The 27,916-nt window shown below is 42.4% G+C and overlaps 1 protein-coding gene across 4 annotated transcripts; it reads left to right on the top strand.

Moving 5' to 3' along the window:
• LOC133446750 (rap guanine nucleotide exchange factor 2-like) lies at positions 1-27,916 on the top strand. Of its 4 annotated transcripts, none has more exons than XM_061724801.1 (22): positions 1-196; positions 2,196-2,332; positions 3,634-3,792; positions 4,426-4,578; positions 5,561-5,725; positions 6,660-6,767; positions 6,855-7,058; positions 9,505-9,613; positions 9,748-10,024; positions 11,259-11,416; positions 12,056-12,296; positions 13,043-13,426; positions 14,535-14,746; positions 14,849-14,972; positions 15,405-15,428; positions 16,499-16,722; positions 17,132-17,299; positions 18,247-18,396; positions 19,441-19,642; positions 20,491-20,987; positions 23,100-23,387; positions 27,515-27,916. In XM_061724801.1, exons 1-22 carry the CDS (start codon positions 43-45, stop codon positions 27,538-27,540), a joined length of 4,164 nt encoding a protein of 1,387 aa, XP_061580785.1. In that variant the 5' UTR covers positions 1-42; the 3' UTR covers positions 27,541-27,916. The 4 variants fall into 4 exon arrangements, with proteins under 4 accessions (XP_061580785.1, XP_061580783.1, XP_061580782.1 ...); XM_061724799.1 differs by having other exon boundaries at positions 23,100-23,497; XM_061724798.1 differs by having other exon boundaries at positions 23,100-23,501.

Raw genomic sequence — 27,916 nt, 5'->3', positions numbered from 1 at the left:
TCTGTCTCCTCCTCTCAGGCCACGGAGAACGAGCCCGGAGACATGGACCTCAGCGGCCTCCCCGAGACCGCCGTCGACTCCGAGGAGGACGACGACGAGGAGGACATCGAGCGGGCGTCCGACCCCCTCATGAGCAGGGACATCGTGCGGGACTGCCTGGAGAAGGATCCCATGGACAGGACGGACGACGACATCGGTGAGCTCCGCTTTGGGCTTTTATCTTCTTCTCCGGTGCTGTAAGTGGATGATTAAGCAGCATCCAGACATTTAACTTTGCACAGGTTGTTCTCAGTCCATCTTTCCTCTTCTCATGCGTCCGGAGGGTTATATTTCTAAGATATCTTTGGAAAAATGTGTGAAATATATTAGTTAAAAACCCCATCAGCGTTGTTCCAGCCTGCTTCTTAATTACCTTCCATGGTTTTTAATAAAAGTGGCGCTCTGTAGTGCCACTCCCATCTCTCTTATTTAAGCAGCCACAGTAAATTTACATCGATGTGAAGTCTGCGCTGCTCTCATTGACAGTCTGGGCTTTCGAGTAATACTCAAAGCCATATCAGGGTTTTAGTATCATATCCCTCAAAGCTATGACTCAACTCCAACACTAATGATCGGCGTGTTTAGGAAAGAAAAAAAAAAAAATAGTTCCACACACACAGCCAGGGCTTAGCTCCTGATGTGGACTCGCTGAGGATGATGCCGGGTGGAGAGAGAGAAGGAGCGAATGCCAATCCCCCACCCTGATCTACCCACTGTACGCCCCCTCCCCCCCTCCGCCGGCAGGCTTTTCTAGGTCACTCCAGTACATCCTCTCTCCTCACCTCTCCCAGCGCATTAAAGTTTCAGAGCTACCGCAGCTTCACACACCATGTTGTTGCCATGCCAAGGCCGGGTCAGCCGGTGCAGCAGACCTCTGCTGGGGAGGCGGGAGGCGAGAGCTGGATGCTGGATCTGGGGGTGGGGGGTGGGGGGCGGGGGGCGGGGATGGGTGCGTGCAAAACATCCTGGGCTTTGTATACCGCCCAGGATTTCCCCCCTCGGCGACACACCCAGCGAATTGTACCCAACAATGAATTCTTTGTTTCCGCCAAATGATTAAATTTCTGAATTTGAACAAAAATGTGAAGCTCTAACTCACGGTAAACATTTCATATCCACATGCTGCAGGTTTATTTATTTATTTGTTTATTTAATAAGGATCCCCATTAGTCTTCACCATGTGAAGACTATTCTTCCTGGGGTGCACACATAGACATACAAAAGATTACAATAATCACAACTCAAAAGGTGAAAAACATTCACTAGAATTCATAAAATAATAAATTGAAACACAAATAAAAGATTAAGTAACCAACCAAAACCATCCACATCTTAAGTAACAATATTTGCTACTATCACCAGATCTGTATCCACTTTTGAACAAAAATAGTTGGCCACGACTTTATAATTTATAATATACTTATACTACTATATATACACTCATAGCCTAAAATAATTTAGAATATATTTACTATTAAATTTATAATATACTTAAAATTTGCAAAATAATCACAATATATACCTAGGACAGGTAATGTAAAAAAAGAGAGAAAAAAATATGAATATATTTTGCTTTCTTAAAAAATAATGCGATGTATGAACATTTAGGGGTAAGTGGTTACATCATGGACATGTTGCCCTTGACATTTATTTGAAACATGATCTTTATCAGTGCTTTGGAACAAAATTTGGAAATTTCATACAACTATTTAAATGCTTCGGTAATAATTTTGTATGAGCATTTGGTTTTGAACGTTATCCTCTATTAATGCAGTCTTAGTTTGTTTTCTGTTGTTGCTAACTCCTTTCACTCACGTAGAGGTCATCCAGTGATCCGTCAGCGATTGTTCTTGGCTTTTCCTCGAAGTTTATATCAATAGAATTGATATTTGGCTTTGGCCTACTTCACATGATGATTCCTCTAAGGGCTCTTGGTGATGATGATCCATTTTTAAGCTCCAGCTTCCAGCGCGTGTCCTCTTGGCTGGGTCAAGGGAGATGCGTGAGCAGGCTTGCCAAGAGCACTTCCTGCCCTCTCTCCCTCTCCCTCCCTCCCTCCCTCTCTCTCGTCTGAGTGTCAGGGCTCTTCAAGTTTGCTGCTTTTTTTTTTTCAAACTTAAATGCCTCTGGTGTCTCTCCTTTTGTCCCTCACACAGAGCAATTACTGGAGTTCATGCATCAACTGCCAGCGTTTGCTAACATGACCATGTCGGTGAGGAGGGAACTCTGCGCTGTCATGGTCTTCGCCGTGGTCGAGCGCGCCGGAACCATCGTTCTCAATGATGGAGAGGAGGTGCGTGTTGGTGCATATTCATTCACCCGTCAGCCTGCCCTTGCGGCCGTGTCTCGCCTTAAATTACACTCACGCAAGTGTGCGTGTCTGTGTGCGTCTCTCTCAGCGAACCTGTCCAGAGTTTCACCTCTTCATATCAACAAATCTTTCTTCCATTTCAGTTTTTCCTGCTCTGTTAAACCTGAATGGGCCGACATCACTTATTGCACTTTTTGTAGGATCCATTAAGCATTCAGAGCTAGACGTTTTCTCTCTCTGACGTCCAGACATGGCCTGTGGTTTCAAAGAGGACAATTGGCTTATTTCTCTTTTTTTGTGCTGTAATGCCCTTCGACAATAGAGCGGACTTTGTCTTTATGGCCTGGCCGCTGTAGTAAATGGATGTTTTCAAAGAATGTGGGGTTCATTGAGCATGTCATTGCTGTTGTGGTAAAACGTATGACTCCAAAATATCAGCTCTTCAGGAATTCTTCAAAAGAAAAATATATTTACATTTAAAAAAAAACACAAGTGCTTTAGTATATTGAATTTTCTTATTTAAATCAGCCTCTTTTTTAGGCCTGTGTTGAAAAAATTGATTTTCCAATTCTAAATCGATTCTGATATTAATTCCTAAAAATCGATTCTTATGTCTAAAGATTTATTTTTTATTTTTTTCATCATTTTCGCCAGGTGAACTTTAATCCGAGTAGTCGGACACACAGTTTGTCATGACACTTCTGAAAAATGCCAGGTGCTTCATGGCAATATGTGTGCGTAGTGACAGAATAAATTAGATAAGCTAAAATTATTTGTTTACTGCATGAACTGTTGCAATTTCTTTCTTTTTTGCACTTTAAATGGATATTGAAAGGTCTGTTTGAGTTATTTATTTTTTTGTTATTTCACAATAATTATTGTGAAATTATTATTTCACTAGTTATTTTACAGTCATATAATTCAGGCAACAGCTCAAAAAACATTTTAAATAACACTAAGCCAAATCAATATCGAATCGTATCGAATCCTGATAATCGATTCTGAATATTAAGAATCGGAATCAAGTCGATTCTTGACATTTGAATCGATCCCCAGCCCTACTCTTTTTGATGCCTCAATCTGAGGAAACTAAGAAGCCATCTGATAATTCATCTGTTACTGCTAAAAGTTGTTTTTTTGTTTTTTGATATAAATAATTTTGACTCCGGTCTTTGGAAATATGATTACATACTAATCTTATCTAAGAAGTTTCCTTTTATTATCGTCCTCTTTGTAATTGAATCATCCTTGCATTCATTGCTGTGTTTGTGCGGCGGCTCCAGCTGGACTCGTGGTCGGTGATCCTGAACGGGTCGGTGGAGGTGACGTACCCCGACAGCCGGACCGAGGTGCTGTGCATGGGCAACAGTTTCGGAGTGTCACCCACCATGGAGAAGGAGTACATGAAAGGCGTGATGAAGACCAAGGTGGACGACTGCCAGGTAGGGTCTCTGGGTCGATCTGTTCCGCTCCACCGGCCGTAACGGGTGCATTTCCTTTGCATCGCGGTGTAAAAGTCGCGGCGGGAGCCCTGTCATCTGGCAGTATTAAATCCTGCTGTGACCCACTTGTGCTGAAAGTTTGTTTCGGGCTCTAGCATTCCCTCACATGTGACAATTAACCCTTTTCAAAGAGAATAGGCCATTTTATGCAAACGGCATGATCACATTATTTGCATCACATATTTAATTAGAATAGTTCACTCAACAGGGAAAGTTTACAGGCCGAAATGTTTATGTTTACAGTCTTGTAATCATGAAATCATCAGGACCAGATGAGAAAATCTTTACTGCTAATTAGCGAGAGCCGTGTTTGGTAATCTATCTGCGGGGTGGTGGTTAATCACTTGGCGGTATATCGTTCTGGTCAGCACTTATCAGTTATATTGCTCTGAGTTGGCTTCTTAAAATGTTTGCATCAGATAGACTAACAGATGTAGGTTTAATTTGACCCATTTTCACCAGCAATAAAGAAAACTATCTCTGTAATTCCTTTCGGCTCATTTAACAAATCTATATCTTCCAAGTTGTTTTTGGTTAAAAGGGCTGCTTGTGTGTCTGTTTGTCCTCCCCTAGTTCGTGTGTATAGCTCAGCAGGACTACTGCTGCATCCTGAACCAAGTAGAGAAGAACATGCAGAAGGTGGAGGAGGAGGGAGAGATCGTCATGGTGAAGGAGCATCGTGAACTGGACCGAACCGGCACCAGGAAGGGACACATCGTCATCAAGGTAACAGACCAGCAACCGAGACATTCGTAGTAGTGATGCACCGAATGTTCGGTAACCGAAAAAACAAACAATTAATAACGGCGTGTGATGACGCAATCAAACAGCGAACAGCGTGGAGTGAGGGGCGTGCGGTGTTAAGCAGCAAGTCAGATCATTACATCAGATCATTGAGTGATTTTAAGTCTAGAATGAGTGCACTTGAGACAGCATCTCTGATTTGTAACTGTTTTAAATGATCTCCGTTTTTTTGTTTCATTTGATTTTATTTGATTTTAATATTTCATATTACACCTCTGTAAATTTTTATATCTGAAATCTTGTGCTGCTTCTTGGCCAGGACACCCTTGCAAAAGAGATTTTTAATCTCAATGGGTTTCTTTTCCTGGTTAAATAAAGGTTAAATAAAAAATTACTTGGATGTGGGGAAAAAGCAGAGGACACGAGAAATGATCCAGGCTGAGTTGGATTTGGGAAACCGCTTGGTGATGGAGACGGTGACGGGACGCACAGCGCAGGAGATCAGGGAGAGAGCGCAGAGAAAAGGGCCCGTACTACAGATGCGGTGGAGAACCCTCACTGTCTATGTTTGACGAGATCCTCCAAGAAAATAACCCAGATTTTTACAATTATTATACAAGGCTTCAAATTGCGGAGATCAGCCCCACCGTGACCCGATTAACTGGATTTGAATGGGAGAAAATGAAAAAGGATTATGGGAAAAAATACAATAAGTACAGTAAGACAAATTGTGACTGGCAGGTATTTCACTGCATATTTATTTGATTTATGCAATGGTGAAAAAATTGGCAAAATAAATGGAAAAACTACGAAGAACCATTGTTTGGTATTATTCGGTATTCGGCCAAGTGTTTATTATTATTTTCGGTTTCGACCACAAATCTTCATTTCGGTGCATCACTAATTCGTAGGCTCGTCGTCTCACGGGGAGAAACGTTTCTAAATGCACAATGTTCAACCTCAGGGCACGGCGGAGCGCCTCACCATGCACCTGGTGGAGGAGCACTCGGTGGTGGACCCCACCTACATCGAGGACTTCCTGCTGACCTACAGGACCTTCCTCTCCAGCCCCATGGTCGTGGGCAAGAAGCTCCTGGAGTGGTTTCACGACCCCAGTCTCAGGGACAAGGTACAGGCAGCAGGACCGGCAGTGTTCGGTATTCAGAGTCTCAGTCTGTTTTAGTTAGCAGAACCCTGATCAATTCAAAATGTCCTGCAGATAAGGTGGAATAAGGTGAAGTTGTACATCCAGGGTTCATACGTTTTGAAAAAACCCGGAAAAGTCATGGAATTTGAAAATGTCATTTTCAAGGCCTGGAAAAGTTTTGGAAACATAAGTTCACCCCAAAAGTTTTGGAAAAGTCATGGAATTTATTTTTCTCACTTAATGATAACATTTAGTAATAACAGCCTATAAGGTAGATTTAAAATTGATCAATAAATATTTTGTATAGAAAAGTCTTGCGCGTTCTCACGCGTGATGTGCCTAGCATCTTGCGCATCATGCAGATCGGTTATTATTACAGTTATTACAGTTATATTAGATTACTATACAACATATACTACAACATAGTGCTGGTATAGTGCAGTGTTAGTCTAAACAAATGTTTATTTTGTATAAAACCATAATTGTCATTAGATCTCCACTGTGGGGACTTTTTACATAGTTTTATTCCTATATTTCATTCATACATTAACGTTTTAGAGGTCATGTATAGCTATGGAAACTTGCTGCCAAGTCATGGGAAAGTTATGGAAATGTATTGGTTAAAATGTGTATGAACCCTGTTGGCTCAAGAAACTATTAAAATCATGTCAAAGGGAATATATAATAATAATCAAATGGAAACCTCATACTGGAGTTTGACAAAACTAATCCATGACACCTGTTAAAATATAGTTTGTATTCCTTTCTGATGTGATGTTTGTTATTTTATAGAGAAATGCAGACATGCTGTGATGAGTATTTGAGCACTTTTCCAGGAGAAATACAGAAGCTTTTCAGGCATGAACCTGCATGTTAACCTGCATGTTAACCTGCACGTCCTGTCCGGTTCCTCCAGGTTACACGGGTAGTCTTGCTGTGGGTAAACAATCACTTCAACGACTTTGAGGGCGACCCTGCCATGACCCGCTTTTTGGAGGAGTTTGAAAACAACCTCGAGAAAGAAGTAAGTGAAGCATCCAGATTTTTACACATGCAAAAAAAAGGTGGGAAATACATTTTTATTTGGATTTGCTTTTTTTTTTCTTTGCAGAAAATGTGCGGGCACCTCAGACTGTTAAACATAGCGTGTGCTGCTAAAGCCAAGCCGCGGCTGGTGACGCTAACCAAGCCGTCGCGGGACTCCCCTCTGGCGTTCAGCCTCCTCGGAGGGCAGGAGAAAGGCTTCCGCATCTTCATCGATGCCGTGGAGCCAGGGAGCAAGGCAGCAGAGGCCGGCCTTAAGCGTGGCGATCAGGTGCGAGTCCTGATCTCTATTTTATTTTTATTTTTTCACAATATGTTTGTCATTTTTTAGTTTTTCAGACATTTACACATACATTACATAGACACACATACACTTAGCTTGCACCATTTTCAATTGAAATATAAATAATATATTGAATTAACCAATCAAGGAGGAAAAATAAAATAAATTAAATAAATAAATTAAACAGAAATTTAAAAAAAAATAAAAAATTAGAAAGTTATTTTCAGGCAAATCTTGCACTTTCACCTGTCATAATGTTCATATATGGTTCCCAGAGTTCAGCAAAGTCCTTTCGTTTTCCTTTAGCAATGTACGTTAGTCTTTCCAGTCCGATACAGCCAGAAAGCTCCTTATCCACATTCTCAATGTCGGAGCATCCATACTCTTCCAACATAGTGCAACAGCTCTTCTGGCCTCCTGATCTCTATTTTTGCTCGGAAAGACCTAAAGCACATTTTTCAACATCTAGTATGGTTTTTTTTAATTAGTCCTCGTAATGCTACGAAACACTTTTTTTAGTGGCAACTGTGGGAAAAAAACTCCTTCTACTCAGTCACACAGAGCAGCTCCTGAATGGATCTTTTTTGGCAGCGTTGAAGCTCATTTTTGTTGTGAAATTGGTTTTGCATTTTCTTCCAACGAGCGTTAAGAGTTCTTTTGAGAAGTCTCAAAGTGAACTTGCCAGGAGCCGGGGGCGCCGCGTGTTGACTCGCTCGTCACAACTCGACTCCTCAACCATTTCACACTCGGCAGGCCTCTCGGCTTTGAGCAAAGTCTCTTAATCCACAAAACCGTCTTGAGAGTGTCTGGATGGGAGTTAAACCCTGCTGACTCCAAACATCCCCTGCAGCTGTTGGGCCAGAAGGAAGCAGAGAAAGCTGACTTCCTTGGAAGCGTTTGCTCTCCAACCCTTCCTTTATTTCCCTTCTTCAGTCACTGGCATCATCCACTCCTCCAGGACGTTGCTCGATTGTCAGGGGGCCGGTCAGTATTTTTCAGTGGGATTCTATGCAAAGTCTCACTAATCGCAACTGATCCTGAAGTTGTTTTTTTGGCCTTGTAAGTTGGTGATTACAGGCCTGTAAGTAGTTTAAATGACTGTGAAAGGTGACTTCCTTTACCCCCAAAGAGGAAGCGGCAGCTTGATGCTTGTGTTAAAAAGACATTATCTGACCAAGAGGGCAATTTGCAGTCCCCAAGCGCCATTTTAAATTAAACCATATACTAGACAATATGATGTAATTAATGTGCTGGAGACCTGAAGTAGTTTATTGTGCTCAGTGGTCATTTAACCTTTTATTTTACCAGGAATTCCTGTGAGATAAAATCTTTTTTTTTCTTCAGTCTTCAGTTAAGACGTTATAAAATCATTGAGGCGCATAAGTACAAAGAAGCAAAACTGAATAAAAAAACAACCTTACAAGACCCAAGCATACAATTAAAGCATCATAAAACAATTCAAATCCAGTTTAAGAATAGCAATTACGTGCTTCTGTTGAACAGAAAGGTCGGAGGGAAAAAGCCGTGTTGGTGATGAGCGGGAGTCGTATCCACTCCTGGCAGGAGACGTGAGGCGACGGATATAGGGCTAGTTTGCCCAAAATGACCTTCTAAATAAATAAAAACCAGTGCTGTTGGCTTCTTTAAATAGACTTTGAAGTAACCTGCCTTGAACCCGGTACGCTGGTTGGGCACGTCCCACCCCGCTCGTCAGACTAGTGCTTTGATTTTCCTCAAATGAAAGTTGTTTAGCCTGAAGTTTGGCCTGACAGTTTATAAACCATTTTTATAGTCTTATTTTCACAGGTAATGTGTATCAAATGGATTATTTTTAAATTTTAAAGATTCAGAGCTCCATGAAACGATGAAGGAAATTTAACAGACCTTTTCAAACGGTGCATTGAATAATTGCGCCAAAACATTTTGCTTTCACAGCATGTTCTGCTTTAAAGAGGCTTTTTAAGATTTTCAAGAATTTAAAAGGACTGAAAAGCCAAAGAAAGTTAGACATTTGAAAAGGTGTTTGCAGCCTGTGTGTATTGTAACATTGCAAGTTAAAGGACAATTCCAGTTTAATGTAGCTCAAATAATTGATTCATTGTTCCGTCTTTATCTTTTTTCTTTAACTTAATGCCAACAACATACGTGTTATTACACTTGAGGAGAGACGTATTACAGTTAACGATTCCAGCTGGTTCGTAAATGACTCTGACGTGCAGATGATGGACTCACTGATTAATTTATTTAGATTTCAGTGTATGTGTGCACATATAAACCCCCCCTGTATATCAGTCTTTTTTGTTTGTGGAGACGGGACTTTGAGCCATCACTTCTGTTGCTATTACTAGTTACTAATTGATTTACTGGTAAAAGCCACACAGTAAAAGATCCTAAATTCCAGGTGATGTATTTCTCTGATCTCTTCTCTCCACAGATCTTGGAGGTCAATGGGCAGAATTTTGAGAATGTCCAACTCAACAAAGCCATTGAGATCCTAAAGAACAACACCCACTTGTCCATAACTGTGAAGACAAATCTTTTAGGTGAGATTTTCATGTCTGGATTCTTTTATGCAATAATCATGTTTATCCTCGTGGTTTCATCATGTTGCAGATGTCTGACAGTAAATATATACCAATAAAGTTTTCTTGACTGCTCTCATCTTCTTACCTTTCAGTGTTTAAAGACCTGCTAACGCGACCAGAACACGACCACGACCTGGACGGTGACGAGGAACACGACAGGAAGAACGGCGCTCCCCACCTCCCCAAGATCGGGGACATCAAGAAGGCCAGTCGCTACTCCATACCGGACCTGGCGGTGGACGTGGAGCAGGTCATGGGTCTGGAGAAGGCCAGCAAAAAGGCCAAGACCAACACCGTGGGAGGACGCAACAAGCTGAAGAAGATCTTTGACAAGACGCTCACCAGCATCCTGCCGCCCAAACCTTACAAGTAATAAAAACTAATAATTAAAGCTGCAAGCAGCGATGAACGGGCCCTCGCACTCACGGCCACCGCCCCCCATAAGCATATCAGAAATGACACCACCCACGACTCTCTATGTCAAACCAGAAAATAGGGACAAGCAATCAGAAGAAGGGGCGGGGCTAATTCAGGCCAAGGACTCAATACCGAGTCCCATGACACCACCCACGACTCTCTATGTCAAACCATTCAAAAGTTATGGCAGAGAAAAGTATTCTAGGGGGCGCTGTTGAGCCGTTAGGCCACGCCCATTAATGCAAACCATTAAATATCAAATTTATCACCAGGCCTGGCTTGCATGCAAAATTTGGTGACTTTTGGGGAACTATCAAATATGGACCAATCAGATGAATCGGGGCGCTTTTTGGCATCTAGCTTCGCCACGGTAACGCTTTTGAAAGACAAAAATAATGCGCGTCGTCGCAGGATGGAGACGCATATTTTGATGTACAACACACCTGGGTGCACGTTACGGTTCCGTCCGTATTAACTGCCGAAGGAATGGCATAAATTGCGCCAAAATTACGCGATTAATTCAAAATGTTTCGTAAATGGCCGACTTCCTGTTCGGTTTCGGCCATGGAGCCAAGAGACTTTTCTTTAAGTTGCGACATAATACAGGTGTGTACCGATTTTCGTGCATGTATGTCAAACCGTATTGTGGGGCTTGAGGCACAAAGTTTTCTAGGGGGCGCTGTTGAGCCATTTTGCCACGCCCAATAATGCAAACCATTAAATATCAAATTTTTCGCCAGGTCTGGCTTGTGTACAAAATTTGGTGACTTTTTGGGCACGTTTAGGGGGGCAAAAAGGCCCTCATTTCGTCAAAAGAAAGAAAGAAAGAAAGAATAAAAAATTCCTACAGATACAATAGGGCCTTTGCACTGTAAGTGCTCGGGTCCTAATAATGGAGAAAATCATCCCATCATCAGTCAGCTGGAATATTACATCTGCACAAGTTTGCTGTCCATCTTGACAGTTACATGTAGTAGTGCGATATAAAGTAGAGTATTATTATGATCAGACCCCAGATCAATACAGTTGACAGTCTTGTGAAATGAATGAAACGTTAAATGTGATTTAACGTGTAACATTGTGTGGTGTTACAACAAGCAGCTTCCAGTTTACAACGTCACAAACAGCGCCCTCTGCCTGTTACTGACAGAACTGCTCTCTCACCTTCTCTTTCTTGTTTCCATAGTGATGTTTGCGTTGGCCAATCACAGGACGACAGCATAGTGGGAATGAAGCAGTCCAAACAGATCCCACCGGCTCTGCCCGTCAGCGGGAACCTGTCGTCGTCAAACCCAGACCTGCTGCAGTCGCACCACCGCATCCTCGACTTCAACAACCAGCCTGGTGTGTATCTAACTGCTGTAAATTAATAACGAGACACCGAGAGGTTTATGGTCCCAGTTATATACACTTCACCTCTTAAAAATGGCAACCAAACTTAGTTTATCACCATGAAATCCATTGTTGCTCCATCAGCCATGTACATAAATCCAGAAACGGTGCATTTCCATATAACGTATAGATATTAACTACAGTGCATGTATGTGTTTTGTGTGTTTTCAGTGCCAGATTTGTTGAGTGAGTACCTTCCCTCCTCGTGCTTCTGTTTCTCCTGGAACAGTCAAGCCTTTATTATCAGACTTGGCTCTTCCAGCCGTACTTTAGTGTGCACATGCAGCATCAATTCAGCTGACCTGCAACCTTAAATTTTCTGTGGGTGCGTGGGTGATATGGCTTTTGCCTCTACCCTTCTTTCCCATCATTTATCAGTTTGATTAGAGGGTTTTATGGCAATGGTGGAGGTGTTTTATCACTAAGCAGCTGCTGTTCAGATCAAAAGGCTCTACTTATCCCTTAAAAAACAGCCAACAATCACCGGGGCTTCATCTTTCTTTGTGATTATGACATTCAAACCTCTTAATTTCTTAATTACAAATAAGCTGATGAGCATCGACGCTTATAACCACATTTGTTTCTGCACAGATATGTCGGACCAAGTGTTGCGAGTCTTTAAGGCGGACCAGCAGTCTCGGTATATCATGATCGGGAAGGACACGACGGCTAAAGAGGTGGTGGCCCAAGCCATCCGGGAGTTCGCCCTGACCGCTGCCCCCGAGGCGTACTCGCTGTGTGAGGTGTCCGTCACGCCAGAGGGCGTCATCAAACAGAGGCGGTTGCCAGATCAGCTTTCCAAGCTCGCCGACAGGATTCAGCTGAGCGGAAGGTACAGTAACTATGAGGGATGTTTTCTGTTAACACCCTGCAAATAACCATATAATACCCACATTTACAGCGTAAACGGCAAAGATACAATACAATTATTGAATAATGAAAAGACTCATAGAGGCATAGGAAATAGAAATACATTTTATTTATTCTGTGATCATCTTTCCAAAAGCCAGACTCAATTACTTGTTTTTTTTTCCAAATGTTAACAGTGAAATTTAGTTAGTTACTATTTATTTCGGTCAATCACAAATAAAAATCAACAAACAAGATAACACAGGTTTTTCCCTGGTCAACATTGTGATTATTTGACCGAAAAGGTCTGGGCTTGAAGCATAAAGCTTATCTTGCCCACCCTATAACTGAATAGAATATACAAAAAGAACAAGAACAAATGAAGTATCATAAGTCTACACAAAATAATAATAATAATAATAGTAATAATAATAACAATAATGATGATGATAATAATAATAATAATAATAGCGATAATAATAATAATGATAGCTCTGAAAACAGAAAGTGAAAAGATACTAAGGAAACCAACAAAACCAATTTAAGTTGTCATTTTATCTCATGCATGTGTGCATTCTTCTTTGTTTGCTTATTGTGTTTCTATCTGACTGAAATCTGACTGATCATGAATCATGCCAAACAAAAACCACTGAATTCTGACCTTTGAGTGGAAAAGTACTGGTTATCTGACCTAGTGAACCACAATAACTGAAGCACTTGTACCATCAGATACTACCTAAAGAGCAACATGGAGACGGAGACGTTGTGCTCGGACGATGACGCCCAGGATCTTCTCCGGGAAGGCCAGATCTCCCTGTTACAGCTCAGCACGGTGGAGGTGGCCACGCAGCTTTCCATGCGGGCCTTTGAACTTTTCTGCGCCATCGAGCCCACCGAGTACATCGACGACTTGTTCAAGCTGCGCTCCAAGACCGGCTCTGCGAGCCTCAAGCGCTTCGAGGAGGCCATCAACCACGAGACGTTCTGGGTGGCTACGGAGGTGACGCGGGAGCCCAACCAGCTCAAGCGCATGAAAACCGTCAAGCACTTCATCAAAATAGCCCTGCACTGTCGGGAGTGCAAGAACTTCAGCTCCATGTTTGCAATCATCAGGTGAGGCTCCGTGTAAACAGCGGGAAATATAGTGTGTTATTGTTAGGGGTGTAACAATATATCAAACTGTATGACAAACTGTATCGCGATATTGGGTTATTAATATTAATCTATTGTGTTGACTAGTAACGCGCATCCGACTGCGCCTCGACCCACGGACCAAAATCTTCCTCCGCTCAGAAGAAACTAGTCCCGTTTTGAGCTCTGAACCTTTACTTATGTAAGGCTGGTGTAGAGTTAAGCCTTACCTTATTAAATTAAACCTTTTTAGTAGGATAAACACGGGGGCAACTTCTTCCGAGTTCCAGTGTACTTTAATGTCCCTCAACAGTGTAGGATTTTAGAACATCAACACAGCACCTAGTGCCGTACTGTGGCGTATCACTCCGCCCAATCTAAAACAGACTAATCACTACAGATAAACTGACTAGTGTCATTATAGTCCCTGATTTACATCAGCATATAAAGAATATATTTATAAAATAATGAACCCTGAATTACCAAAATAACCTTCTTAACAAAAATAAATCTCCTCTTACACTTATAAGGTGAGCATGAATCAATCTTTTTTATGATGTAAAATTGTATGTATTTATTTACTTTTATTTATTTATTTAATTTTAGTTGTTAAATTTCTGTAAAAGAAAAAAGTCAAATCATACATGAGAGAAACTATTCAGTTTGTGGCAAAATATTTGTACTTGTATGAAACTGAAGATGCATAATGCAAACCTGACATTTACTTTTAGTTCAGTTTGTGGAAAATGGTTGTCCTGGCTTTCTCTTTAAAACTTAAACAGTTATAAAGCATTACAAACTGGAACAATAGGGCAAACGTACAGTATTGTTTTGTATTTTGTGTCTTTCAAATAAAAGACCATTTTTTCCAGTCATATGTTCCTCATTCAAGGTTGTTAAAAAAATACTGCTATAATATCGTATCGTATCGTTATCGTGACCTCAATATCGTGTATCGTTCCGTATCGTGAGATTAGTGTATCGTTATACCCCTAGGAAATATAGTGTGTTATTGTGTTATATTAGTCGTTGTACCATCTCCAAAAGATCTTCCACTTACCATTTCCTTGGTAACCGCTTCTCCCTCCAGTGGGCTGAACTTGGCTCCGGTGTCCAGACTGAGAGGAACATGGGAGAAGTTACCTAGCAAGTATGAGAAGTTGTTTGGGGACCTGCAGGACCTCTTTGATCCCTCGCGAAATATGGCAAAGTACAGAAATGTCCTCAACAATCAGAACCTCCAGCCACCAATCATTCCCCTGTTCCCCGTCATCAAGAAGGACCTCACCTTCCTACATGAAGGTAAACGACATGAAACGACAGTTGCAGCCAGCGACAGTTTTAACCTAGACTGTTTCCTACATTGAGCATTGAGTTAATGATTTCCCCTCTTGTGTTTCGTAGGCAACGACTCTAAGGTGGATGGCCTGGTTAATTTTGAGAAGCTGAGGATGATCGCCAAAGAAATTCGTCACGTGGGGCGTATGGCGTCCGTCAACATGGACCCAGCCCTCATGTTCCGAACCAGGTCAGAAAGCTCTCGCTAGCAAGGACACTTGTCAGGTTATAACGGATCCTCCACGTTTCAGCCCCGCACTGACTAACGACTCCAGGGTCAGCGGGTTCACTAGACTGTCAGACTTCTGCATCACGCTTTTCCTTCAAGCAGCTGTTCCCTCCTCGAGCAACTGTTTGCCTTATGCACATTGTTGGCGTAAACTGTGCTCACAGCTTTTGTGAAAGTGTCTCTTTGTCTAATGACGTGTCTCTCGGTGGAGTGTTAGCATTTGGTTTCCTTTCTGCCGACTCTCGTGGGTCTTTTTGGTGAAATTGCTTCTCTTTGGTGATCTTGGTGGTCTTTCCTGTCCTAAGCCGTGTCTCCTCTTTTTTTCTATCTACTCAAACACCCTTTGCCCCTCTCCCCCCCCACGCTTCTCTGTTCATGGCACCCACCCTTTAGGAAGAAGAAATGGAGGAGTTTAGGGTAAGTTTGGTGACCCCTACGACCTTTGCCTTCCCTGCACCACAGCCCTCCTCTCTGCTGACTTTGCGTGCTGCTCTCCTCGTCTTCTCCAGCCTTATTTTTATTAACCCGTATGATTTGAATTCTCCTAACACTGCCTGACACTGACCTCGGGATACTGAGTGAAACAAAGGTCACGTATGTTAAGAGGAAAGGCCTACGGGACACCTATGCCGGGCCAACATTAGCAAACGTGACCTTCTGTTGAATGTTTTCACCGCGACATGCATGCACCCCTCGTCCCAGCGCTTACCAGTCTAAAAACACCCCAGATTCTAGGCAGGAATGTTATTTTTGTTTCATGTTTTACATTTTCGTGGTCAATTGGGAAATCATTGCACATTCCGAACATTTAATAGGAAACATATGGAAGAATACTACAGTCACCTGGAACAGAAGAAGAGATCTTCCTCTTCTGCATATTGTATCTATGAGGAAGTGTCTTTACAACAGAAGATTAGCTACTTTATCGTTTAACTATGAGCTCATTTTCTCATTATGATAAAACCATCAACTTGAGATGTTCAGCAAGGTCGTACGGTCTTGAGGGAGTAATTAATTCAAGTTGTTTCTGTTAATGGTGCTTGTACTGACGAGGGTGGATGTGGCTCTGCGTGGCGGCCAGACTACCGGCGGCCGAGCTCCTGCTGCTTCTGGCCCAGAACAAAAGCCTTTAGTGTGATTACAACCAACTCTGAGTCAAACCACAGAAATGTAAACTATGAATTTGCAACACCAGTCCTCCCCTCCACTCCTCCGTTATTTGATTACAGCTGTCACCCCCCGCCGCCCCTCCGCTGCCTGGAATGTCTGGAATGTTTTGGACTTAAGAGAAATACCTAACGCTGCTCTCTGCATGTCTCAGTTCAAACGCCATGCTCCCCCGTGTAGTTTCCTAGTGTTAAACGAGCAGTTTCAGCCAAAATTGACACTCTTAACACACTGAAGCAGTTGCACCGATTAAGTCTTTCTCTGTTCTGTTTGTTTTGTCTTCGTGGCACGCGAACCTCTGTTCCTTTTTGTGCATGCAGGTCTCTAAGTCAGGGTAGCGCCAACGCGGCCATGCTAGACGTCAGCCAGACAGGTGGCCACAAGAAGCGGGTGCGACGCAGCTCCTTCCTAAATGCAAAAAAGCTTTACGAGGACGCCCAGATGGCCAGGAAGGTCAAGCAGTACCTGTCCAACCTCAGCCTGGAGACGAACGAAGAGAGTCTGCAGACCTTCTCGCTACAGTGTGAACCCTCCATCAACACATGTGAGTGCAACATAAACACATCCCTCAGATGTTAGATAAACCTGCCACTTGACGTGAGCCAATGCAGCGCTGTCCCTTTTTGTCTAATGTTTATACAATTCACAAGTCTTGATTATGCACACATTTCTCCTACTCTTGGACATGTTCACTGGCTCTGCAGCCCAGATGCACAAGCTCGAGAATAAAAAATGTCTGAGCTTTGAGGCCAGTTTCCCCACTCTGATGCCAACTTTACTTGCCATTAATGCAGTAACAGAAGAGCACCAAGTCTGGACCCTCAGCCCTGATCATTGTCTTCAACTTTACTACCGAGTCCCGCCTGCTCACAAGTCCTCCCACCCCAGCATTTGAAATGCAGCTTCATGTTGGAATTAAATTCCCTTCTCCTTCTTTCCCCCTCACTACCTAGTGCCGAAGAACGCTGGTGGAAAGCGACCAGACACGTCTCCCGTGGTGTCCCGAGCTGCCAGCCAGCAGAGGGGCACGCTGGCCAAAGGGAACCAGGCCCTGCAGGTCCCGGCCGTCGCCCTCTACCCGTCTAGAAAGAAAGTGCCAGTCAAGGATCTGCCGCCTTTTGGTAAGAGAAAAATGAAGCCCTGGATAACGAACCAGTCTACAAGCAGATGATATTCTTTTTTTTTTTTTTTTTCCCCTTTTTTTTTTATTGAGATCAACTATGGTACATACATCTATCTATCTATCTATCTATCATCTAACTATTTTGAAGAAAAAAAAGATTTTTTTCCCTTTTTTTTAACCCCTCAAACATAGAAACATAAAAAGAAGATAAAAATAAATGGATATAAAATTATAGATAGAAAATAAATTAAAAAAATAAATAAATAAATAAAAGAAAAAAGAAAACAGCTCACTAAACTATTATTCTAAACACCATGATGCAAATACACACCCACACATAAATAAAATTGCAAAAAGGAAAGAAAAAGTATATGAAAACACCTGAATGAATGCCAAGCACTATCAGGCACCTCTAAGTGGGTAAAGCTTTTAAGTTTGAAACATGAGATATGAAATGTTGCCATCTTTGATAGAACCTTTCAGTACTTCCACGACTAGAGTACCTGATTTTTTCAAGTTTCAGAAAAGACATCATATCCTTAAGCCACATAGAAATTGAGGGACTGGGCTGAGTTTAAATTCAGTGAGGAATCCGGAATTCCGAATATGGCGATGAGAGGAGAGGGCTTCAGATTAATTTTAAAGACCATAGAGATAGTTTTAAGCAGATAATATTCTTAATTATGTTTTATGTTTTAATTATGTTATTTTAGACTAAATAGAAATGTAGTCTGTTTCAATCCTCTGCTTCCTTGTGCATCACACACTGTCTTCCTCCTGCTGGATACTAATGGCTTGTCTGTATCACTGCTGCCACCTAGAGGCCGTCTGGCTACAAGCAACTCCAGAAACACCCAGACAAAGCAGCCTTGCATCCTTCCCCCCTCGGGGGGATGGCAGTGTCCCAAATGCTAATTTAGCTCATCTTCTTGCAAATGTCCACAGGCACCAGTTCGCCCCAGTCCCTGAAGAAGATCCTGTCTCTGTCTGAGGAGGGAAACGAAAGGCATCGCAGGCAGCCAGAGGACACCGTGTCCAACGCCTCCTCCCAGCTCTCCTCCCCTCCCACCTCCCCCCAGAGCTCGCCCAAGAAGGGTAAGCCAATAATCTGCCACCCCCTCCCAACAACGCTGTAAGCTCCTTCTCTCTGTCACTGCAGCGTGCCACAAATGCCACCTAGTGGCTGCCAGCCGTCACTGCTTCACCCGGGAGCCATAAATCTGTAATTACCAGATAACGATCACTTTATGTTACATGTATAACATTTACAAGCTCCTTCTGCGTAGGATATTTAGCTGGTAACTCAGAAAGACCCGCACAAGGTTTTTGTTTTGGTTTTGATTTGTGTTCTGGGATCTAAAAGACGTATAAACTGTTCTCATCTGCACACCTGCATGGACCTGTGGGTCGTTGCATGACCCTTTCACGGTGAGTTCACCCATCTTTAATACTCAAGCAGTTGGCCGCTTCACCTTCCCCCTCTGACTCCTGCTTTTACCACATTACTGTGGCAAAGGCTTTGTTGACCATTTAGTGTAAATGTTCTCGGGAGATAATTAGGTGGATTTATGTCGGTAATGACAGGGAAACATGACCGCTGTGCCATTAAACTTTTATTCAGCGACAGCCATGAAGATGGATGCCTATAGCAAGAAACTATATACTTATATGTGTATGCACTAGTGATTGCTCCATACTTTCCTAGACTTAATTGTGCAATTCCCAATACCTTCATGCTACCAGAATCTTTCCAGACTCTTTGTGGAAACCCAGAATGTCATAGAAAACTGCTGTTTCAGTCCAAATTTAATAGATCCACCCCTTAACATGTAGTTAGCTGACTTGGAGTGGCGCTCTACGATTATTTATGTCTTGTGCCTTGTTGCTAACAGACCTCATGTAGAGTTTATTTTTATGACTAAACAGATCAAAACAAATTATTTCATCATGTGGAGTTATAAGTTGCACTGATGTCTTATGCAACACTTTGGATATTTTATTCAGCCAATTAATCACAAGATCACAAGCCAGAGTTTTCCTATTACCCTTTTTCTTGAGAGTAAATATAGTTATTTATTATGAATATGAATTGCAGCTCCCATTAATGCACATTGTGCGTGTTCTTGTACCTCTGTCCAGGTTACGGCAGGATGGGGGACGCCTACTCGGACTCCGGGCACAGTGAGATCTCGTCTCGCTCCAGTCTGGTCAGCAACTCCTCTTTCGACATGGCCCAGGAGGAGAGGAGACTCCGTCACTCTGGAGGAGTTGGAGACGCTCACATTGGGGGACCTCGGATGGAAAGAAGAGCCACCACCGACCCCGACCAGTACAGTCTGGGGTACGAGCACTTACCGTTCTGGGGCCGGATTCACCAATATGTTCTTAAGAAATGTCTTAAGATCTAAAATTAAGAAGTTCATAAGAAAGTTCTTAAGTGCAATTCCTCAATATTTTCTTAAGAACCGTCTTAAGAACTGTCATTCCTTACGAATTTCTTATTTTTCCTACTTAAGAACTAAATATGTCATTGCATTGCACGCGCCAACAAACAACATTTATACAGGTAGTTTGCTTCTTAACCGTCAGTAACTCACTAAACATGGAGAAGGAGAAAAAGAGATGCAGGAACTTTTCAAGGTTATGGTGGATGAGATTAATGTGTTGAAAAAAAATACTATTGGGGAAAATTAATAATTAACTACCACGCTAACTAACATGCTAACAAACAGTTAACAGGCTCTTTGTGTAATTAATTACAAATTATATCCTCAAACTATGACCTACTAATCTAAACTTGTCTAAAATGTGTTGAAAAAGGTGATATTAGAGGATTATTATTATTATTATTACATTTTCACAGAAGAAATTTTAAGACAGGTCAAGGTTGTCTTAAAGTTTAGAAAAAAGTCAAGAACAAATTTGAGAACTTTTATTTCAAGAATACCCTTTATTCTTAAGTTTTTTCTTCAGAAGAAACTTAAGAAGAAAGTTAAGAAAATACTTAAGAACTTTTTTGGAAAATATGACTTCTTCTCTTTTTTCTTCTTAAGACTGAACTTAAGAAAAAAAATGACACTTAAGAAGATTTTTTTTCTTAAGAATGTTTTGTGAATCCGGCCCCTGGTTTTACTGAATGCAGGTAAAGTGGTGTTCGTCTTCTTATGTGTTTGTTTCTGTTCATGTCAGGTCGTATTCATCAATGCAGGATTGTCGGGGCATCTACACCGGCTGCCCCACCGTTCTCTCCTCGCCCAGTTCAGAAGAACTGACTCAGGATCAGGGCGACCGCGTCTCCCTCGACGCTGCAGACAGCGGCCGCGGCTCCTGGACGTCCTGCTCCTCCGGTTCCCACGACAACATCCAGACTATGCAGCAGGGGCGGAGTTGGGAGACGCTGGCCTTTGGAGGGGGAGGCGGCGGGCTTCCTTCAGGACCCGAAGCCTTACTGGGGGGTCACGCGGCGCTGTGGGCGGCGCAGGCCAGGGGGAGCTGGGCGTCCGCCAGCTCCTCCTCCTCGTCAGCAGCGTACTGGGGAGAGGACTCAGAGGGAGATACCGGCACCATCAAGAGGAGAGGGGGAAAGGACGTCAACGCCGACCCGGAGACAAGTAGCATAACATCCACCGGGTCAGAGGAGGCGAAGCAGCTGGGCCGGCCGTCTCCGTCGCCCATCACTGCTGGAGGTAGGAATGGGCGATATTTTACCGTTCACGATATACCGTCAAAAAAATTCCCCACGGTAAGAATTTGTCATCTCGCGGTAAAAACGATAAATTCCCGTTGATGTTTTTGTGTAAAGCCGGATTTATGGTTCGGCGTTAAATCAACAGACAACGTACGTGTGCGTGGAAGGAAGGAAGGAAATGAGCCAGAAAGAAAGAAAGAAAGAAAGAAAGAAAGAAAGAAAGAAAGAAAGAAAGAAAGAAAGAAAGAAAGAAAGAAAGAAAGAAAGAGAAAGAAAGAAAGAAAGAAAGAAAGAAAGAAAGATTCCCATTGATGACATTTAGTAGCATTTAGTATTCTTTTAGAGCAGTGTTTTGGGGGCTCCAAAGACTGAATGTGGTGATAGATTTATAGTTAAAAAGGTGGAGTTGAATTGGTATTTTTTTTTATCGTCATTTTTATCGTTATCGGGATAAATGCCAGAAATGATTGTGATAATTTTTTTAGTTCATACCGCCCATCCCTAGCTGGAGGTAAAGGCTTTACGTGAGAGAGGCTGGTGCTCACGAGCCACTCACATCTGCTGTAGCTCTGCAATCTAGTTTCAATGTTAATGTGCGATATAGTCCGATAAAGCGACACAGTCGTCACAAGAGATGATCGGGATGATCGTCCAAAGATAGATATAGGAATGTAAATTGATAATGAAATAATACAGGAACAGTGTAACGGTCAACTGATAAATAGTCCAAATCGAGTGTTTAATAAAATCAGGAACGCCTCTCAGATAAAAGAGAAGCTTTTAAAGTGCTCACCAACTCTGCTGACCTGCTTTTCTTCAGCAGCTCACTCCTAATTAAGGGCTTCGGCACTAAATAATGGTTACCTTTAAACAAAGATTGTAGGTCCTAAAACATTATGACCACTACCCACAAGACACTGCGTCATTGTGGACATGTCCATTCTTCAGTTTGACTTAAAGGTTTCCTAAGTTTGTTTTTGCCAATGAGATAACTCCACAATCACATCACCTGACCTAGAAAAGCAAAATCTACTCTGTCATTTTATGAAGTGAAGAAGCAAATGTGCTACATAATAAACATTAGAGCGGTTTTATGCTTGATTGATGGGACTGCTCAAGTGTTCCTTTAAGAAAGCAGAAATTCCTCCATAATTTTGACAAAAGCATCATTAAACAGTCATGTGCAGTACAGTGGTGTGTTGAGTCACATCTCTTCTGTCATTTATCTCTAAACTACATCAGCAGCCACTAACAACCATCGCTGCAATCACTCATGTACATACTGTAACTCAAATCTGTTGTAAATCATATAATCACAAATCATCTGTTTATAATCTGTTTAGAATATATATTATCACTCATTCATGTCTGACCTGCACCTTATAACAACAGTATTTATTAATCTGCACTGTGTACATACATATTTATTAGGGCTGGGTATCGATTCAAATGTCAAGAATCGATTCGATTCCGATTCTTAATATTCAGAATCGATTATCACGATTTGATTCGATTCGATATTGATTTGGCTTAGTGTTATTTAAAATGTTTTTTGAGCTGTTGCCTGAATTATATGACTGTAAAATAACTAGTGAAATAATAATTTCACAATAATTATTGTGAAATAACTAAGAAATAAATAACTCAAACAGGCCTTTCAATATCAATTTAAAGGCAAAAAAGAAAGAAATTGCAACAGTTCATGCAGTAAACAAATAATTTTAGCTTATCTAATTTATTCTGTCACCACGCACACATATTGGCATGAAGCACCTGGCATTTTTCAGAAGTGTCATGACAAACTGTGTGTCCGACTACTGGGGTTAAAGTTCACCTGGCGAAAATTATGGGGGGGAAAAAAAATAAATAAAAAATCGATCTTTAGACATAAGAATCGATTTTTAGGAATTAATATGAGAATCGATTTAGAATCGGAAAATCGATTTTTTTCAACACAGGCCTAATATTTATATGTATATATATGTGTTTATTTCACTGCACAAGCACTTCCGGTTAGATGCTAACTGCATTCCGTTGCCCTGTACTTTAACATGTGCAATGATAATAAAGTTGAATCTAATCTAATCTGTGCTCCTCCCTCTCCTCTCAGCTCGTAAGGAGGGCCGGTACCGCGAGCCCCCCCCGACCCCCCCCGGTTACACGGCCCTGACCATCTCCGACCTCCCGGAGGGGCAGCACCCGCCCCCGTCTGCCCCCACGTCCACGGCCACCCACTCGGGCCGCCGGCCCCCGGACTACACCACGGCCCTGCAGCGCTCGCGCATGGTCACCCAGTCGCCCGACTCCCACCAGGCCCAGCAGGCGGCCAAGCACCGGGGCGGCCTCCACCGCACCCGCTCGCCGGCCGAGGAGCAGGAGCCCGAGGAAGAAGAGGAGGGTGAGTCCTTGTCTTCCAAACTAGTGGCTCTGAGGAAGGCGGTGGCACAGCACACATCTGAGAGGCCATGAGAGAGTGGGGGGTAAGCAGGCAGGGCCCCTCGTCCCCAGGCAGGTAAACACTAATTCTTCAGGCCGGTCCCTGCACACGTTGTCCTGCATGTGAACAGGGAAAACACACGAGCTGTAACTGACCGTTCCCTCACACAGCCCTCCCCAGCACTCGCTCCAAACTGCAAACATCTGTAAACATTATGTTTGATCCGGGTGTCCAATAAGTAGGGGTGTAACAATATATCGTGCCACGAAGTTTTGCGATACAAAAACTTCACGTGTCGTGGAGGTGACAAACTGTATCGCGATATTGGGTTATTAATATTAATCTATTGTGTTGACTAGTAACGCGCATCCGACCACGCGTGACGACCGCGCCTCGACCCACGGACCAAAATCTTACTCTGCTCAGAAGAAACTAGTACCATTTTGCGGTCCCGTTTTGAGCTCTGAACCTTTACTTATGTAAGGCTGGTGTAGAGTTAAGCCTTACCTTATTAAATTAAACCTTTTTCGGGTCATGAGTAGGATAAACACGGGGACAACTTATGCTGAGTTCCAGTGTACTTTAATGTCCCTCAACAGCGTAGGATTTTAGAACGTCAACACAGCACCTAGTGCCGTACTGTGGCGTATCACTCCGCCCAATCTAAAACAGACTAATCACTACAGATAAACTGACTAGTGTCATTATAGTCCCTGATTTACATCAGAATATAAAGAATATATTTATAAAATAATGAACCCTGAATTACCAAAATAACCTTCTTAACAAAAATAAATCTCCTCTTACACTTATAAGGGGAGCATGAATCAATCTTTTTTATGATGTAAAATTGTATGTATTTATTTACTTTTATTTATTTATTTAATTTTAGTTGTTAAATTTCTGAAAAAGAAAAAAGTCAGATCATACATGAGAGAAACTATTCAGTTTGTGGCAAAATATTTTTACTTGTATGAAACTGAAGATGCATAAACCTGACATTTACTTTTAGTTCAGTTTGTGAAAAATGGTTGGCCTGGCTTTCTCTTTAAATTTTAAACAGTTATAAAGCATTACAAACTGTAACAATAGGGCAAACGCACAGCATTGTTTTGTATTTTGTGTCTTTCAAATAAAAGACATTTTTTTCCAGTCATATGTTCCTCATTCAAGGTTGTTAAAAAAATACTGCTATAGTATCGTATCGTTATCGTGACCTCAATATCGTGTATCGTACCGTATCGTGAGATTAGTGTATCGTTACACCCCTACCAATAAGAGACAGACCCTCATTTTAAACCCACCGTGTGCCGTCATGCATGAACCATCCTGACTGGATTAAAGCTCACAGTCGATCTGATCCCACACGTTCTGCCCTTCTGTCCCACACAGTCAAAACTCTGCCTGAAAAACTTACATCACTGTTCTCTTGCACCCGCACACGCATGACTGAAATCTGGATGACTTGTGTGGTCGTGTGGTATTGCACAGCAAAACAGAAATATGTATACATTCAGCTGAAACGGAGAGCGCAAGTCACAATGTGCAGATTTAAAAAAAAAAAAACAAAAAAAAAACAATCTGGATCCGACCAGAGGCCCCAGGATGTCTGAGGAAGCGGCGCTTAAAAATGTTCATTTAAACTACCGTAGTCTATTGCACAAATGTGACGCGACGGTGAAAAAAAAAACAGATTTGATTGCACAGGAACTGCATTAAAAAAGAAACCAAACATATAAACTAAAAACTTTGAACATGGAAAGATTTCACCGTTTTGAATATTATGCCTCAATTAGTTTCTTAAGATGGTTTCATGGATGGAATTAAAAGAAAAACTCACAGTGGTCCCTGAAATAACCTGAAGCAACAAACTGAAACTGACATCGCTTCATAAATCAGACAAAGGAAACTGGCTTTGACAAGTTAGTAGGTACCAAAGAAAAGGCTGAAAATAACTTGTGAGGACTCAGTGACCAGATTAAACTTCAGTGTGTCCTGTGTCTTCAATCTTGAGAGCAGCCAGGCTGACTCTTGAAGTCGCCCCTCTGCTGTCTGGTATCACGGTGTTCATCTCACTGACCGTGGACCAGAGGAAGCAAAGGAGACGGTTCACTGAGGAGATCAGGAAGAACCTTCTAGACAAGCATGGAGAGGGGAAAAGCTAGAAGAAACATCTCCAAGCAGCTTGATGTTGCCGTGACTACAGTTGTACACTTGATTCAGACGTTTAGGGTCCACATGACTGTAGACAAGCTCCCTGGGTTTGGGCACATTAGGGGTATCGAAGGGAAAGATAATACGAATGGTAACTACAGAGACCAGAACAATTCAAGGTGAACTCCAAGGTCGAGGTACATCAGCGTGAGATCGCACCATCTGTTTGAGCCAAAGTGGACAGCTGAGGAAGACTCCCCTGCTGCAAGCAAATCAGAACAGAGCCAGACTGGAATTAGTTAAAAAGTGTACTGACAAGCCGGTATGCTTCTAGGAGAATGTCCTCTGGACAGATGAGACTAAACTGGAGCTGTTTGGGAAGTTGCATCAGCTCTGTGTTCACGGAGGCAGGAAAGAAGAGACCGTGGAACACGGAGAAGTGTTCAGAAAAATATTCAACGATTCTAGTTGTCAATTTCAAGTTATTTCAATGACCATTGTCGGTTTCCTCTTCCTTAATGGAAGGGTACCAACACATTTGTGTGTTTTTATACAGTATGTGTTAAAATGAATAGAGCATTTTTGATTTCAGAAGTTGTATAGCTTAAAAAAAAATAGCTCTACAGGTAAACAGCATGCTAACCACATATGCTAAGCGTTCTGAGACAGAAAGATCGTGTAAATGCGGATCACACACGGGCAACAAAACCCAAGAATTAAGAGAGAGATGATCCATCACAACATAACTCGTGGTGCGACATGAACCAGTTTAAAACCTGGTGACTTACCAGAGTAAGAGAGCGACTAACTGTGTCGTCATCGTCCTGGAACGTTTTAATACGAACACAAAATACAAACATAACCTGAGGCCTAAACAGCAGCTGGTGGGCTGTTAGTCTTATCACTGCCCGATATGTCGCCACGTTTTATGGTGGTAGGAACGTCTCTGTGGATAAATCAAAGAGGGAAGTAAAAGACAAACTATTAAATTAGACGGGTATTGCTGCGTGCATACGCTGTCGAGTGGATGTACGACTCTGCTCTCCGTCACTGTCACTGGTCGGTGCCGTACAGTGACGTCCAGTCTGCCGGCAGGAGAGATAAAGCAGCTTCTCCACAGAGTAAATCTCTATCAGCACATCAGCGTCAACGCCCTATTAAATCTCCCGCTTTATGATCTACACGTCTAATATGTGTTGTTTTAGGCCACGTTTCCACATAGCCGGGTATTTACAAAAACAGATATTTCCCCCTCTACGGTTTGAAAAATACCATCATTTGCACGAACCCGCATAAATACGCTGTTAAGGTGCTATGAGCAGCCAAACCTGCAGGGGGCAGTGTAACGAGAAGATAAACTCATGCTAGCCAATCAGAATCCTGGAAAAAAACGTCAACAAATGACACGTGTAACTCCCAGTTACTTCCAAGATGAACGAGAGTCTTTTGTTTGGAGTGACAGAGAAGTGGAGTTACTTTTAAGTGCGACTTTAGAATATAAAAGAAGTAAAATACAAGAAAATATTGACGGTGGCCAAACAAATTGTAAACACAGGTCGCACTCATGACGCTGGTGACGGTTCTGTCGCATAATGTGACGTTCTGAAGCCTAAATGTCCGTTTCTCTCTGTTTACAAGCAAACGTGAAGATGGAGTTTTTAGAAATCTCCACTTTGGCTGAAGTTTTCAGAAATGATCGTTTTTGGTGTTTTTTGGTGACTTTGAGCTTAGTTTTCGTGTAAACGAACGGCCAAAACGCATGAAAACGCCACAGCTACGTGTAAACGGGGCCTTCGTTGGAGGAGGCGCACCTTTTCATCTGTTTCACCTGATTTCAATGATGCATGCTTCAGTAAAACTGTTCATATCAGAGAAATGTAAAGTGAAAAATGACTGAATTCCTGCTGACCGTCTTTGCCCGTGTCTCTCCGCAGAGGACGAACAGGTGTCAGCAGTCTGAGGGACAGCGTTGGACGTCATTTTGCAGTAACTTGAAGCCCCGCCCCCCCCCGGTCCAGTCCGGGGTTACAGAGACAAACCACAGACTGATCAGTTACGTACGTGCCTGCCTCCTCCACTCGGCTCTCCTTCCTCTGCTCATCTCCCTCCCCTGCCTTAAAGCATCATGGGGGGTTGAATGACCCTGCATGCAAAAAAGAAAAAAGAAAAATATACTGTGAAGAAGAGACGGAGAGGTCAAAGACGATGACGCAATGCCTGGCACTTTGGAAAAATTTGAAAAAGACAAAAAAAACATCAGACTTTAGAAACGGGACTGGAGCTCACCAGCTCCCCGAACCAGAGTCGTTGCTGTTGAGTTTGGGAGCGGATCCTGA

Source organism: Cololabis saira, chromosome 7 (genome assembly GCF_033807715.1).
Source record: "Cololabis saira isolate AMF1-May2022 chromosome 7, fColSai1.1, whole genome shotgun sequence".
Classification (NCBI taxonomy): domain Eukaryota; kingdom Metazoa; phylum Chordata; class Actinopteri; order Beloniformes; family Belonidae; genus Cololabis; species Cololabis saira.
This window is presented reverse-complemented; position numbering and strand designations above follow the sequence as displayed.

Coding starts and splice junctions, on each gene's coding strand:
- LOC133446750 (XM_061724799.1), top strand. CDS start 43: ATGGACCTCAGCGGCCTCCCCGAGACCGCCGTCGACTCCGAGGAGGAC. Junction 14,747..14,848: donor CCTCACCTTCCTACATGAAG/GTAAACGACATG, acceptor TGTGTTTCGTAG/GCAACGACTCTAAGGTGGAT. Junction 18,397..19,440: donor CCAGAGCTCGCCCAAGAAGG/GTAAGCCAATAA, acceptor ACCTCTGTCCAG/GTTACGGCAGGATGGGGGAC.